Source organism: Penicillium expansum (genome assembly GCF_000769745.1).
Source record: "Penicillium expansum strain MD-8 chromosome Unknown contig21, whole genome shotgun sequence".
Taxonomy (NCBI): Eukaryota; Fungi; Ascomycota; class Eurotiomycetes; order Eurotiales; family Aspergillaceae; genus Penicillium; species Penicillium expansum.
This window is the reverse complement of record NW_015971438.1, coordinates 142,673-156,139: the sequence shown is the minus strand read 5'-3', so window position 1 is coordinate 156,139 and position 13,467 is coordinate 142,673. Positions and strand designations below refer to the sequence as shown.

At 50.7% G+C, this 13,467-nt stretch overlaps 5 protein-coding genes across 5 annotated transcripts; 1 reads left to right on the top strand and 4 right to left on the bottom strand.

The window, feature by feature from the left end:
* Window positions 1-386: 386 nt before the first annotated feature.
* On the bottom strand, window positions 387-1,310 carry cdc31 (putative cell division control protein Cdc31; the record flags this gene model as incomplete). Its single annotated transcript, XM_016738050.1, has 2 exons — window positions 387-890; window positions 1,032-1,310. 2 exons carry the CDS (start codon window positions 1,308-1,310, stop codon window positions 387-389), a joined length of 783 nt encoding a protein of 260 aa, XP_016594495.1.
* Window positions 1,311-1,764: 454 nt separating this feature from the next.
* Window positions 1,765-3,618, bottom strand: PEX2_007720 (uncharacterized protein; the record flags this gene model as incomplete). The annotated part of the gene is made up of 1 exon (XM_016738049.1): window positions 1,765-3,618. The coding sequence occupies one exon, from the start codon at window positions 3,616-3,618 to the stop codon at window positions 1,765-1,767; it is 1,854 nt and encodes a 617-aa protein (XP_016594494.1).
* Window positions 3,619-4,164: 546 nt separating this feature from the next.
* On the bottom strand, window positions 4,165-6,050 carry PEX2_007710 (ssDNA-dependent ATPase MGS1; the record flags this gene model as incomplete). Its single annotated transcript, XM_016738048.1, has 2 exons — window positions 4,165-4,280; window positions 4,454-6,050. The coding sequence occupies 2 exons, from the start codon at window positions 6,048-6,050 to the stop codon at window positions 4,165-4,167; spliced, it is 1,713 nt and encodes a 570-aa protein (XP_016594493.1).
* A 475-nt stretch (window positions 6,051-6,525) lies between these two features.
* PEX2_007700 (kynurenine--oxoglutarate transaminase) lies at window positions 6,526-8,302 on the top strand (the record flags this gene model as incomplete). Its single annotated transcript, XM_016738047.1, has 9 exons — window positions 6,526-6,599; window positions 6,653-6,721; window positions 6,793-6,877; window positions 6,942-7,047; window positions 7,111-7,183; window positions 7,240-7,393; window positions 7,444-7,457; window positions 7,513-7,936; window positions 8,012-8,302. The coding sequence occupies 9 exons, from the start codon at window positions 6,526-6,528 to the stop codon at window positions 8,300-8,302; spliced, it is 1,290 nt and encodes a 429-aa protein (XP_016594492.1).
* Window positions 8,303-8,750: 448 nt separating this feature from the next.
* On the bottom strand, window positions 8,751-12,384 carry PEX2_007690 (uncharacterized protein; the record flags this gene model as incomplete). The annotated part of the gene is made up of 5 exons (XM_016738046.1): window positions 8,751-9,244; window positions 9,381-10,274; window positions 10,334-10,414; window positions 10,469-11,474; window positions 11,524-12,384. The coding sequence occupies 5 exons, from the start codon at window positions 12,382-12,384 to the stop codon at window positions 8,751-8,753; spliced, it is 3,336 nt and encodes a 1,111-aa protein (XP_016594491.1).
* Window positions 12,385-13,467: the final 1,083 nt, after the last annotated feature.

Here is a 13,467-nt window from a genome sequence, read left to right as displayed (position 1 = left end):
GCATTTTTCGTGAGTAAAATACGTTGAAGCCCTTTGGGCTATGAATGATACCACATTCTCATCTTGCAAATATTGTAATCTCAACATGTAGATGTAAATATCGTATAGAGGAATGGTAATCCATTTGTAGTCCGATTTTAACCCAAAATAAACACAAAAGAGGCACTTACTCCCAAACACAAGCACACGAGTAAAACGACAAGAGAACAAGAAAAGTACTCAAATCCCAACACCAAGGAAAACCCCCCATGCACAACAAAACAACAACATCTCAGTTCAAGTCTCAGTCTTCCAGAGAGCGAACCTATCCAAGCCTTAGCAGGGGTGACCAAGAATCCCCCCCCTCCTCCTCCTCCTCCTCCTCCTCCTCCTTCTCATCCAACAACTTATTGCCAACAAATCCCAACAAAAGCCTCCCTAGTAACACCACCAACACCCTCAAGATCAAACTCCTCAATCATAGCCCTAAGCTCCTCCTCCTCAAGCCCGGTCTCACCCAACTCCCGCGCAACACGTCTCAAATCCTCAAGATCAATAAACCCCTTAGCGCCCTCATCGAAGAGCTCGAACGCGCGCAGGATCTCGTCGCGCGGATCGCGCTCAAGGATCTTCAGCGCCGTGACGGCCTGGAACGAGGAGAGCGGCATGAGCAGGTTGGACGGGTGTTGCGGGTTCGACACGGGGCCTTTGTTTGAGGCGAGTGGTTGGCCCGGACCATGTTGGTTGCCTGCGGCTTGTTGTTGTTGTTGCACTTGTGGACGGGGAACGCCGTAGGTTGTTAAGAGGGAGATTAGCTCTGGTTTGCCAAGGGTGAATCCGAGGGCGCGGAAGGCGACGCGGAGTTCGTGGTAGTCTAGATGGCGGTCGCGATCGAGGTCGAAGAGGGTGAACTTTAGAGGCGGGTTTTGGTTAGCTGGTGTTTTACTCTTTTCCCTCGTGGAAGTGAGAGAGGGGATTGATTGTATTGCAGGAGGGTACGGTGATTGGAGAGAATCATAGTGTCATGGGTGGACTGGGGGGGTATCCCTTACAGCTTCGTTGATTTCTTCCCTCTGCTCTTCAGTGAGTCTGCTCAACGGATTCGCGTCCTGCGCTGGGCCATGGGACTGCGCGTTTGTTGTGGGCGCGGGCGCGGACTGTTGCATCTGCTTTTGGCCATCGGCGTTGAATTCGCCTTGATTGGCATTTCCCAGACCGCGATGCCGTGAGAATGATGAGGCGCTGAAGGGCATGGCGTTCGTGTTTACCGAGCGTTCTGGGAGTTTCGTGCCGGCATAGGAGCGCGACGCGAAGGGTTGGCCAGAGGCCATGGTGAATGGCGTGTTCAGGTTTAATTAAATGTCTGGATCAAGAGTTCTTCAGCATCGATTTAGGTGGAGGGGCTCGCAGCCCATGAGAATGTGGAGAGATGGAGGTGTTTGGCGGTGGGAGGATTCTGGAGACGCGCGGGCGGAATGACAACGCCTCGCTGTTTTGGATTTGTTACAGATAAAGCGATCAACCAAATTATTATTACTTTCTTGGAAATTCAGGTTTCCATTTTTTTATATAGTGTTAGAAGAATGAGCAAGTGAGCGAACTTCTAGACACAGCACTACCTGGTGCTAATCACAACCAATTGGACCTCTATCCAATTCCATAAAAAACTTCAGTTCCTGTCCAGCAGCTAGGGTTGTTTTTCAAACGAGTGTTGTATGTTCCTCCCATGGATGACTTGTAAAAATAGGCAATAGCGATGAGCGAGTGGTGATGTTGTGGAAGCCTTCAACAGTTGTATAGGGATTGCTGGAAATTGCCATACAGTGGCATAGCAGTATCAAGTGGCATTGCAGTATCGAGTGGCATTGTATCAACAAAGGTCGCAGACATTGGATCGAATGCATTGTCATAGTCGTTGCCGAGGCAGCCCAGCAGACCATGCGGGTCAAAGGTTTCAATTCGATTGGTAAAGGGCACATTATCAAATGCATTTTGTTCCTGGGCAATCACGGTAGTGTGAGAAGCTGTAGATGATTGCAAGACTCCATCATGCTGCTCAGCAGGATTTGCCATCCGCACAGGCCGAGGGAAACTATCAGCCAAGAACGCTTGCATATCACAGGCTGGGGGCGAAAAGGGACTGTCGGCTCGGCCCGAAACAGAAGAGGACATTTCCCCGAGGCCTGCCAGCCAGAAAGCCATATCCACGTCTGGAGATGGCGGGAGTTTGGGAATTACATCCTCAAGGATCGCTCTACAGGAGGATTTTCCGGTAGCCCCGGGTATGGGGGACACATTGTGCAGGATATCTTCGAGCTTTTCGCGGACGCCACTCAGATGACAGCTAGAGGAGCCAAGTATTCTCGCAATGGCTGTGTGTTTTTGGAGATCTTGCAAGCCGCATACAACTCGGTAATATAATGCTGCGGCGACCCAAGCGGGATCGATCTTGGTTTCTTTCTGTGACCGGCTTTTCTTGTTGCTGTTCTGCTTGTCCTTCCCACACAGAGCCACGTACAAACCATGGCAAAATTCCTGAGACATTTGTGCGAGCTTCCAACAAGAGAGAGTCAAGATATAAAATGAGACAAGGCGCCCAGCGCTAGTTTCAAACCAGCACGTACGGATTCGAGCTTGCGCCAATCCTTGAATAGCCATAAACAGTTTTGCTATTTCGAATGCAGTACTGACAAGTGAGCTGTGTCCAAATAAATCTGCAAATTTGACCAGATCCACGAGAGGGAGGACACTGGTAATCCCACCAAGAAAATCATTGACGGGGCAATCCGTTTTACTCGATAGTGTGACATTGGAACTCGTGACTGTCCAATGCCATGCAGTGCAGTTCCCGCCATATGTTTTGCGGATATTGACAATCGCATTGAATGGATTTGTGCGGTCAAAAGCCTCCTTACTCATATGTTGCAAAGTATCTTTCGCCTCTTGGGACGGGAAGCTATGGATCGTAAAAGAGCCCCCCGTAGGCGGCCCAAGCAGGCACAAATCTCCCCAACTTCGAAAGCAGATTCGATTACCCTTAGAAGAGCATGGAGGACATGGTGTAGTTGTTCCACACTTCTTCTTGGCCCGATAGCACGCCATACAGGAGCCGCCAGCTTTCTTAAGTGCAGCGGTATCTTCTCGCTGTTGCTGAAGTTCCGCCGCGTTACGGGGGACTTTTTCATGGATTTTGTCAGACTTCGCAGGGTCCGCTGGATCCCAAAAGACAAAGCCATCGGGATATAGCGCTTTGAGGGAGGGAGACGGCGGACGCACTGGCGCGGCAAGTGGCTGGCTTTCACCGCTGCTGTGTACACTTCGAGAACGGTCACGTTCAGTCGAGATGCATGACCAAGAATCATTGGCGCTGGAAAGCCATGTCGAGGGTTGAGATTTCGGACTTGTTGGAGATAGAGAGCTTTGCAGTTGGTTTTCAATGATGGGAGGTGTCATGATTGAATCAAAAGAAACTGGGCCGCCAAAAATTTCTAGCTCCTGATGTTGACTGCCAAGCTGCTGAGGTTGGCTGTCTATCGGATCATTGTTGAGTTCGTTGACCATTTTCAGTATGTCTGGATCTACAGACCGGGTGTCATATTCCATGGCCGTTGCCGACGACAGCTGCCACGTCTGTGGCATTGGGTGTTCGATATTGGGATCAAAAAAGAAAGGCATGTTTGATGCGAGTGGAGATATGGCAGACTGGAAGGTCCGTAGTCAGTATCAAGAATTCACGAGACGTGCAAGCATACAACGAAAACCACAGGGACGTAGGAGGGCAAGATGAGAGGTGAATTGAACTCACAGGATAGATGGAGTCAGGTGTATGCGGTGCACGCGGTGCATATTTACGACCGCGGTTCGGATGAGGAGAGAATGGAGACGGCTGATGCCGTGTAGCAGCTTGCGTTATCATGGGTTCGAGGATAAACGAGAGGAATGAGAATGGTCGAGATTCTGACAGGTGCTCGAGTAAGGAACAAGGAGCGAGAGCAAAAGGATGGGCTGAGGACAGAGCCCAATACAAACTGATGTCTGTTCTTGAGCAAGTCGTCGATCCTTAGCGAAGTAGGGAATGATGAAATAAAGATGGAACTAGAAGATACACCTGGGCACCTCGAAGGATACCTAAAACGGAATAGTAGTGCCGTCGATAACCAGGCCCAATCCTAGCCGAAGTTTGGCTCAGGCTTCGACATCATAGCGAGGCACAGCGGGGTGACTCGAGGGTGAAGAAGGCATAGGCGAAGCAGGCACGACTAGGCCCATGAGGCCGCTTCCAAATCCGGTATAGCGCACTGCTATAGGTATAAAGTTTGCCTGGTCCATGGAATTTTTGGAGTTCAGGGGCGGTGGAAGTATGAATACCGCCATGTCATAGTTCCATCGATGGGCCTGAGCATGGTGTATAGAAAGACAGTAGTAAAGACGTGATCTAACAGTGAAGACAATCAATTTCTTTGATATGACATACTATTCAAATCACGGTCTCTCTGCGTGCCCAGATCCAGGTCCTCTAGGAAAGTACGACCGAGGAGTTGTTCTGGCAGGTAATCCTGTTGGACCTTGCCGTCGACATAGTTTGGGTTGTACTTGTACTCAGCACCATAGCCTAGCTCTTTCATGAGCTTCGTTGGCGCATTCCTCAAATGAACAGGAATGGGCAAGCCCGCGATTCCCGGCTCGTTCAAGGCGGCAAAGACGTTATTCAAGCCACGGTAGGCGCGAGTACTCTTTTTCGATAGTGCCATCGCCACGGTAGCGTGTGCCAGATTGATTCGTGCTTCTGGGAGTCCAATTTTCTCAACCGCCGAATGTGTGGATATAGCAAGTGACAGCATGGTGTTGTCCGCCAGGCCAATGTCTTCCGAAGCGACAACGATCAACCGTCGAGATATATACAGGGGGTCTTCACCCGACTGAATCATGCGAGCAAGGTAGTAGAGCGCCGCATCTGGATCACTTCCTCGAATGGACTTGTGAAAGGCGGAGATCGTATCATAATGTTGATCTCCAGCACGATCATACACCAGCGTCTTGGTTAAGGATCGTTTGAGGTCCTCCTTGTCCATTCCAGGCCTTTTGGACAAATCCATGGCAAGCTCCAACAAATTCAGCGAAGTGCGAGCATCTCCATCGGCGAATTTGGCGAGATACTGAACCAGCTCTTCATCCACCAGTTCGGAAGGCGAATAACTCGGGCCTTCAACCCGGAGAGCACGATGAAGGATCGAAGTGATGTCCTCGTCGGTGAGCTTGGCAAGGGTAAATGTGCGGCAACGTGAAAGAAGTGCATTTTGGACTTTGAACGACGGGTTTTCTGTCGTGGCACCAATGAGCGTGACCTGGCCGCTCTCCACCGGGCCCAAAAAGACATCCTGTTGTGACTTGGAGAATCGGTGAATCTCATCACAGAAGATAATGGTTTTTCTGCCAGTGAGTCCCAGCTCACTGCGAGCTTCTGCAAATATCTTCTTGCACTCTGCCACACCACTGCTAGTACTATTGATTTCCACGAATCTGCTGCCCACCAGTGACGAAATGACTCGAGCGATTGTTGTTTTCCCTGTTCCTGCGCTACCCCACAGTATCATACTTGGTACTCTGTCCTGTTCGATGAGTCCGCGCAAGATACCGTTCGGCCCGACAAGTTCTTGGCCGCAAACTTCCTCCAAGGTTTTAGGTCGCATGCGTTCCGCTAGAGGTGCTGCTTTGTGGAAAGCGTTGATCTTTGCGCGTTTTGCTTGTGGCTCTTTGGAGTCACCCTTTGGTTGCTTTGGCCCATCTCGTTCCCGCGTAGATTCCGCTTCCTCGATGAATGATCGCTTGCCGTTGAGAGGGCGTGGGGTCGTTGTGGGACGCGACGGGGACTCCTTCGAGATATTCAATTGGGCGGAAGCTTTGCGCGCGGATGGAGGTTGGAACATGCTAGGGACTGGTCCCTTCTGGGAGGATGCCAGTTCTCCTGGAGAGGACGAGGGTTCTTCGATGAAGCTCTGGCAGCCCGAGTCGATATGGTCGTTGATCTTCAACTGGGATACAGATTGCTCACATATTGGGCAGGAAACCATGATGACCAGAGAATGATCTAGTCATTCACTAGGTTACTCAAAAACTTCGAGGTGAGGTAAACGTAGAAATGATAACGACCACCCGCGGGTGCGACGCGTTCAACGCGTTAATTAGTAAGTAACAGGCCTTGGTGCCTGAAAATGAGCAAACAACAAAATCTACTACCTCTATGTACGATTGATATGTAGATATGTATATGGAAGTACATATAAGTACTATATAATCTCCAAGTGACCCAAAGAAAATAAAAAAAAAACAAGCCGGTCTAAGTCCCGAGGGCCGTCAGCCGAATGCGGAGCACGCCATGGTGGAGAAATCCAACTCCATATATTGACCTCCCTCTTCTCACTTTCCTCAATCCTCATGTTCTCCCGCTCTTATCGCCATATACTTGCTCAATCACGGAATTGCAGGTCTAGAAACCTATTCTCCCCCTCTTCGATATTACCCCGACCTGGTTACAGCGCAAGAGCGATGTCGGCTACAGCTTCGCGACCCGATCCCTTTCGCCCCGCCAAGCGGGTGGCAGGACAGCGCCAGGATGTTTGGTATGCAGTTTCAGGAAATCAGCTAGAAAAGACATACTAAATGGGGATTCAAGGTCAATCGTCAACGAAGCCGCCGCAGCTTCGCCAGTTCAGCCGATTGTGAACATGGGCCAAGGGTTCTTGTGAGTCACGTCATTTCGACGACCCCAAATTACTTCAAAGATAGGAATTGACATACGATCTTTTTGCGCAGTGGCTATAATCCTCCCAAGTTCGCTCTTGACGCTGCGAAGGATGCGCTAGACCGAGTGGAATGCAACCAATACTCTCCGACAAAGGTAGAGAACGCCAACGAATCTGCGCGAATCTGCGCATAGTTACACAAGTGCTCATACAATATAGGGTCGCCCCCGCCTCAGACAGGCTATCGCCGATGCTTACTCCCCCTTCTTTGGCAAGAAGCTAGACCCCGAGACTGAGGTCTCGATCACAACCGGCGCAAATGAAGGTGAGCGATTGGTATAATTTACCAATAAATGGACATTTGTCGCTGACAAGTGATAAAAAACAGGCATGCTCAGTGCCTTCATGGGCTTTATCGAGGATGGTGATGAGGTCATTATCTTTGAGCCCTTCTTTGACCAGTAAGGAGCCCCGATATTGCAAGAGGATTGAGGGGATACTAATTCACTCCGAATAGATATATTAGCAACATTGAGATGCCTGGTGGTACTATCCGCTATGTTCCTCTCCACCCTCCCAAGGATGGTGCCACCAAGACCTCTCCTGCATCGGAGTGGACTATTAACTTTGAGGAGCTCGAGGCTGCCATGAACTCTAAGACCAAGATGATTGTAAGCATGCCACACCAAATTTTCATGAATATCCAAGCTAATTGTAGCAGGTCTTGAACTCACCGTAAGCAGCCTTGATTTACAGAGATAATAAGGTCTCAACTAACTTTAGTTCATAGGCACAATCCCGTCGGCAAGGTCTTCTCGCGCGAAGAGCTCGAGCGCATTGGTGAACTGTGCATCAAGTATAACCTTATCATCTTGTCTGATGAAGTCTACGACCGCCTCTTCTACGTTCCCTACACTAGAATTGCTACCCTGTCCCCAGAGCTGTACGAGCGCACTTTGACCGTGGGCTCCGCCGGCAAGGCCTTCTATGCTACTGGTTGGCGTGTTGGGTACCTCATTGGCCCTGAACACTTGATCAAGTACGTGGCTGGTGCACACACCCGTATCTGTTACAGCAGTGTGTCTCCTCTCCAGGAAGCTGCTGCTGTTGCTTTCGAGCAGGCAGAAAAAGAGGGCTTCTGGGACGAGAGCCGAACAGACATGAAGGGTAAAATTGAGCGGTTCTGCGAGGTCTTTGATGAGCTCGGTATCCCGGTATGTAATCACTCTAGCCCTAATTATCAAGTCTACTCTGCCATACATTGATTTCGCTGACATCAACCTCTACAGTACTCTGATCCCGAGGGTGGATACTTTGTGCTTGTCAACATGGCCTCTGTAAAGCTCCCAGCTGATTATCCTTTCCCGCCCCATGTTGCTAGCCGTCCTCGTGATTTCAAGCTCTGCTGGTTCCTTATCCAGGAGGTTGGCGTGGCTGCTATCCCTCCCACTGAATTCTACACTGACTCCAACGCCCACATTGCTGAGGATTATCTCCGCTTTGCGGTGTGCAAGAATGATGATGTTCTTGAGACTGCCAAGGAGCGCTTGAGAGGGCTGAAGAAGTATATTACCCAGTAAACAAAGACATGCAGGGCTTTGATATGTGAGAAGTGACGAGATATGCATAGAAGTGTTACGATGCCAATAGAAAATTGGATATAAAGATGCAAGATACGTGCCACAGAAACCAATTCTCTCTTTCATGATAAATCAAACAGTACATACCTAGGTATCTAGTCATGTACAGCTACTCCGTGTCACTTACAGCACCTAAGAACAATGAATTAGGCACAGTAGGACAAAGGCACAACCACGCGACGGTTTTTGTTTCTATCTAGAAACAAAGGAGGGGGCGATCAACTCCCCCTCCAACCCGCCGTCACCACCGAAAACATAATACATAAATGGGCATCCTGGACCTGGGGGGCATCCACCGAATTCGCACTGATGATATCTCTCTCCAAACCAGCCACCCCAGGTCCAGGACCCCGACACAAAGAAAAAGGGCTAGGGAGGGGACGGCTCCCTACCCTGACCACGGCATTTCCAACTCCATGGGGCCCGTTCCCGCCCCGTCCCAACCGACGCCACGGCAGAATACCCGCCGGTCCATTGAAAGGACCTCCGAGAACCCTGCCCCGCACGTGCGAGCCATCACGTCGCTCACCGAAGGATGGGTGGCTCGGTGCGCCCTCAGAATCCAATAGTTGGATTCGAGGGATTCGCACACTCTCCGGAAGCCTAACCCCATACGGTGGTTACCGAGCAACGTGGGGCGACGCTCGCTCGCGCAGGTCAGATCCTCGCAGTGGCGCCGGTCAGCACCGACCCACTCCGTCTCACAAGCATGCCGCAGACCAAGACGATTCTCGTCGATGGTGTTACCTCCCATCTCGAATCCCATCTGGCGGCGTAGCATGCTGTCCATGTCCTTGTCACTGGCCCACATGTTGTGAGCCCGCATCCAGTCCCGGACAAGCCGGTAAAGATAGTCCACGAGGGCTGGATGTTCAACCGCCGCTAGAAGAACAGAAGAGTTAGCATATGATCTAAAAAGTACGCAATTGTGAGGGTTGTATGGATGTCAAAGTGCAGGGAAACTAAGAGTGAGGTGAAGCTAAAAGTGCAAGGAAGGTAAAGGTGATATGAAACTTACCGAAGAGACAGATTGCCAGGCACCGGCGGAACCGGTCCTTCTCTTCGGCGTCCTCGAATCGCACAATGTGTGTGACTCGAGGTGAACATCGCAGCCCTGCGTGACTGGCTGGAGCGTCCGCTGCCTCCCCCGGGTTGTTCAGTTCCTCGAACACGAAGTAGTCACCTCGGTCGCGGGCGGAACTGAACCACAGCGCCTGACGATGGCGCTCAGACGTGTCCCACAGGTGAAGGCAGGGAAGCATTGGTGGACCCACGAGATCGTCGTACGGAATCAAACCGGCCAAGTGCTGTTCCAGGACTGGGAGCATCGTGCAAATCTCCCAGTGCCTCTTGACATCCTCCCACAGGTGGCGCTTGCCGCAGTAGCGGACCAAGGAAAACGGTCCGCACTTAGGGCAAACAACGGAGACCCCATCCCCCAAACCACAGATGACTTGGCAGTCTTTCTCCTGACAGACTATTCTGATCGTGCGCAAGTCTATCTGTGATTCAGGGTCAGGGGCCCCGATGTTGCCGAACTGCTTGGCTGTGGGAGTTGGTTCATCATCCTCGAACGACTCGGGTGGAGACGGAGAACGACCTTCCACTCCATCGCCCTGAGAGGAAACACTAAAGACGGGGCTCTCGAAGTCCGCACCGCGCGCTTGCTGACGCTTCATCAAGTGCTTGCGCCGCCGTCTCAGGTGCTTCCTCTTGTTGTATGCAGTCTTACTGCCAGATCGGCTAGACTCGGCCGGGCTTTGATCACCTAGCTGGACGGTGCCATCTGAACTGGGATCGTCTGTCCCAAACCCAGCCGAGTCTGTGGTGGACAAGGCAGAAGACGCACAGGAGGTCGATGGAGGGTCGGCCGTTGGGGACGAGTATGTAGTTTCATGGCCCCTGGAGAGTCCTGTAATCTTTTGTTAGCATATATTCAAATCAAAACATATGTAGAATGCAATTGCATACCTAGACTGGCCACATCAAAAGACACACGTCGACGCAAGACTGACTCCTGCATCTTGTGGCCGCCAAGGTACTCTCCAGGATCTAAATAACAGTTAGCAGCTGCATCAACAATGATAGAAAGAGTAAGAAACTTACCAGAACGCCACATCTCATCCCCGCTGTCCGAGACAGGGCACCGAAGCCCAACCTCATCCCCCGGCGGAGCAAAGCACAGCTCATCTGAGGTCTCTGCTGGCTCTTTTTCTTCCGCTTTTACTTCCCCTTTCCCCCCATCCTCTTTCTTCCGCGAGGCAGGTGTGAAGAAAGATGAAAGTGAGGATGAGGGGTGGGGAGTGTGGGGGGAGAAGTGGGTTCGGGGTGTCTCAAATGATGGAGAAAATGGGGAAGTCAAGTCATTAGGAGTAATAGGGGACCGGGAGGCATTGACTGTTTGTTGGCCAGCAACTGCCGCAAGTTGCTGCTGAGTCGGGACATCCTGTCGAGCGATGTCCTGCACTCCCAGAAGTAAGGCGTCACGCTGGTTGTCACCACGTTGGAGGTGATCGGTGATGTGATCGGTGACGTGGACTGCATCCTTCTTTCCTGTGTTGGAGCGAGACGAACCAGGCGTGCGCTTACCCTTCCCTTTACCCTTGCCCTTTGACCTTTTGTTGCTCTTCTGGGTATCAATCGTGAGCGTAGAAACCCTTCTGGTCAACTCTTTCAAGGTTGACTTTTGCTCGATTGATCCTTGCTTGATCGACTCATGCTGCGTGAAATCTTCCTGGGTCGACTCTTCACGGGGCAGCTCTTCTTGAGGCAACTCTTCTTGGATCGACTCTTCTTCGGTCAACTCTTGACTCCCCACAGTCTCCATCGTATGTTCTTGCCCTAACACTGACTGCTCTGGACTCGGCATAGCTGACACCTCTGACTTTCCGTCCTCAGAACTTCCTTCTTCAGCTGTAAAAGATTCCGGTGCACTCTTTGGGAATTCCTTTGATGCTGTCTTCCCTTTATTCTTCTTGGTAGAAGAAAGGGAATTGTTCTCGACAAGCAACTTCCCAAACAGTTTGCTTTCACTGCCGCCGGCCTCTGATATCAGCCATTGAATGCGCAGCCAAATTCGGACTGGAAGTGCCATGCATTTGCCGTAAGTGTTCTGTGATATGTTAGTTCAATCCCAATATTGATGAAGCTTGTATACTGACAGGGTCTTTCTTAGAGATTATCTGATAAAAGTCGTCACGCTCATCAACGCTGACTATCATCTGTTCATCGGGTTTCGCATCCCGCCCACTCACAAACTTAAATCTCACGGTTGGCGAATTTTCTTTCGCCTTCGTCCAGCTTACACGGCAGCCGGACGTCTCCCATGGGATTGTCCATTTGATATGATAGCCATCTCTTTTCGGGTTCTTCGACTCTCGGCGAGCCGCTGCAGAACCGGTCTCGATGTTGCTCATGGCAATCGCTTTTGGAGACATGAAGAGTGCTTCAATCACTTGCATGATACCTATCATGCCACCTGGGTAGCTGGCGGGGACCTTAAAGTCAACGTGTATCATTTCAGGGCTTGCAATTTCCCCGTGAAGCTCGCACTTGGGGTTACCCTTGGGGTTGTTCTCCAAAGCGAATTTCGGACTAGGGGTCTGCCAGTCCTCAATCTTCAGCCTCAACTGGCCATTGCCCAGAGTGAGCCCAGCCTTTTGATCGTCCCAATCATCTGACTTGGACTGGGTTGCGGCGATGTCTTGATCTGCAGATCTGATTGCCTCAGGCAGCCCCATAGTAACTGTGAGTGATCCAGAGTTGAGGGGCTCTGATACTCGGGGTTCGCCTGTGGCATACTGCATTGTGGCTAAGTGTACAGTGTCTTGGAGGAATTTCTCAGCTTTGAGCTCAGTTTCGTACGCCTGAAGCTCTTCGATCTCAGGTCGGCTCATCTGAGGCTCATCGGGCAGCTGAGTGTGCACTTCAGAACTGGCGTCCTGTCCATGTGCAGGTGCAGCCGGTTGGGGATCGTGGGGGAGAATCTCGCCATCAGTGAACTTGCTCAAGACGGTGGGCATCTCGGATGATGATTATGGTGAACTATTGAGTTCATCTCGACGGTTAGTGACTCTCCATCGAGTTATTTTTCATTCAGATCGAAAGACATACCGAGTGGGAAAAGGGATGAGGTATTTGATGTTCTCTGTCAAGTATGGGAATAAAACTGACTATGTATTAGCTGAGTCCATCGATATCCGATGCCGCGGTCGACAAGAAGACTCACTCGATGAAAGGCAGACGCCCACAGCAGTCTCTTACTGCTCACTGAGTTTCTGATGTGTCAGTTGAGGCTCATGGATGGGGTTCATGAAGATCTTACCAAGTACTCCTCGGTCGGAACAGAGGGCTCTCTTCGGTCTCAGACGGTTCTCGGGTATTTCAAAAAGGATATTTCGCTGCAAGATGCATCAGTCAAATACAAGATGGGTCATCTGCTTTTACAAGAAATGACTTACCAAGGAGACTCGAAGCTGTGAACTGTGAGACTTGATCTCATGCGGGAGGTTGTGTAAACTGCCCCGACCATGCATCAGTCGACAGAACGATGTGAAATATGGCTTCACAAGAGATTACTTACCAAGATTTGCCCTTGGGGCGCTGAAAGCCTGTGGGCCTGGTCGCACAAGGAAGATTGTGGATGCTGTCTTGACCATCCATCAGTCAAGGTCTATGGGCACCTGCGATGACCCAACGCGTGAAGATGTGGGACAACTTACTGTGTGGGGCTTCAAAGCTTGGCTCATGCGGTGAAATAAGCTTCTGCTCTTTGGCACAATGGCTTTGTCAGTGGAAGCCAAAGAAGGGGGGATATGCATGAACCCAAGCTATTGGGTGTGCGGGGTGGAGAGGGTTGAAAGAGGAGAGACTGAGAAGAGAAGGAGATGCAAAGAAAGGGAGACAACAAAAAAGGAAAAGCTTCGATATTCGACAACAATGGATGAGACAAACAAACTGTGCACGTGCTACCGCCCCAGAGTCTTCGATCAGAACCTGCAACTAGCCAGACGAATGTGGCAGAAATGAAGATACATACCAGTGTCTTTTCTCAGCAAATGAATTGCTCAGGCTGGTCGAACAAATCGAGTGAAGCATCAAGGTAT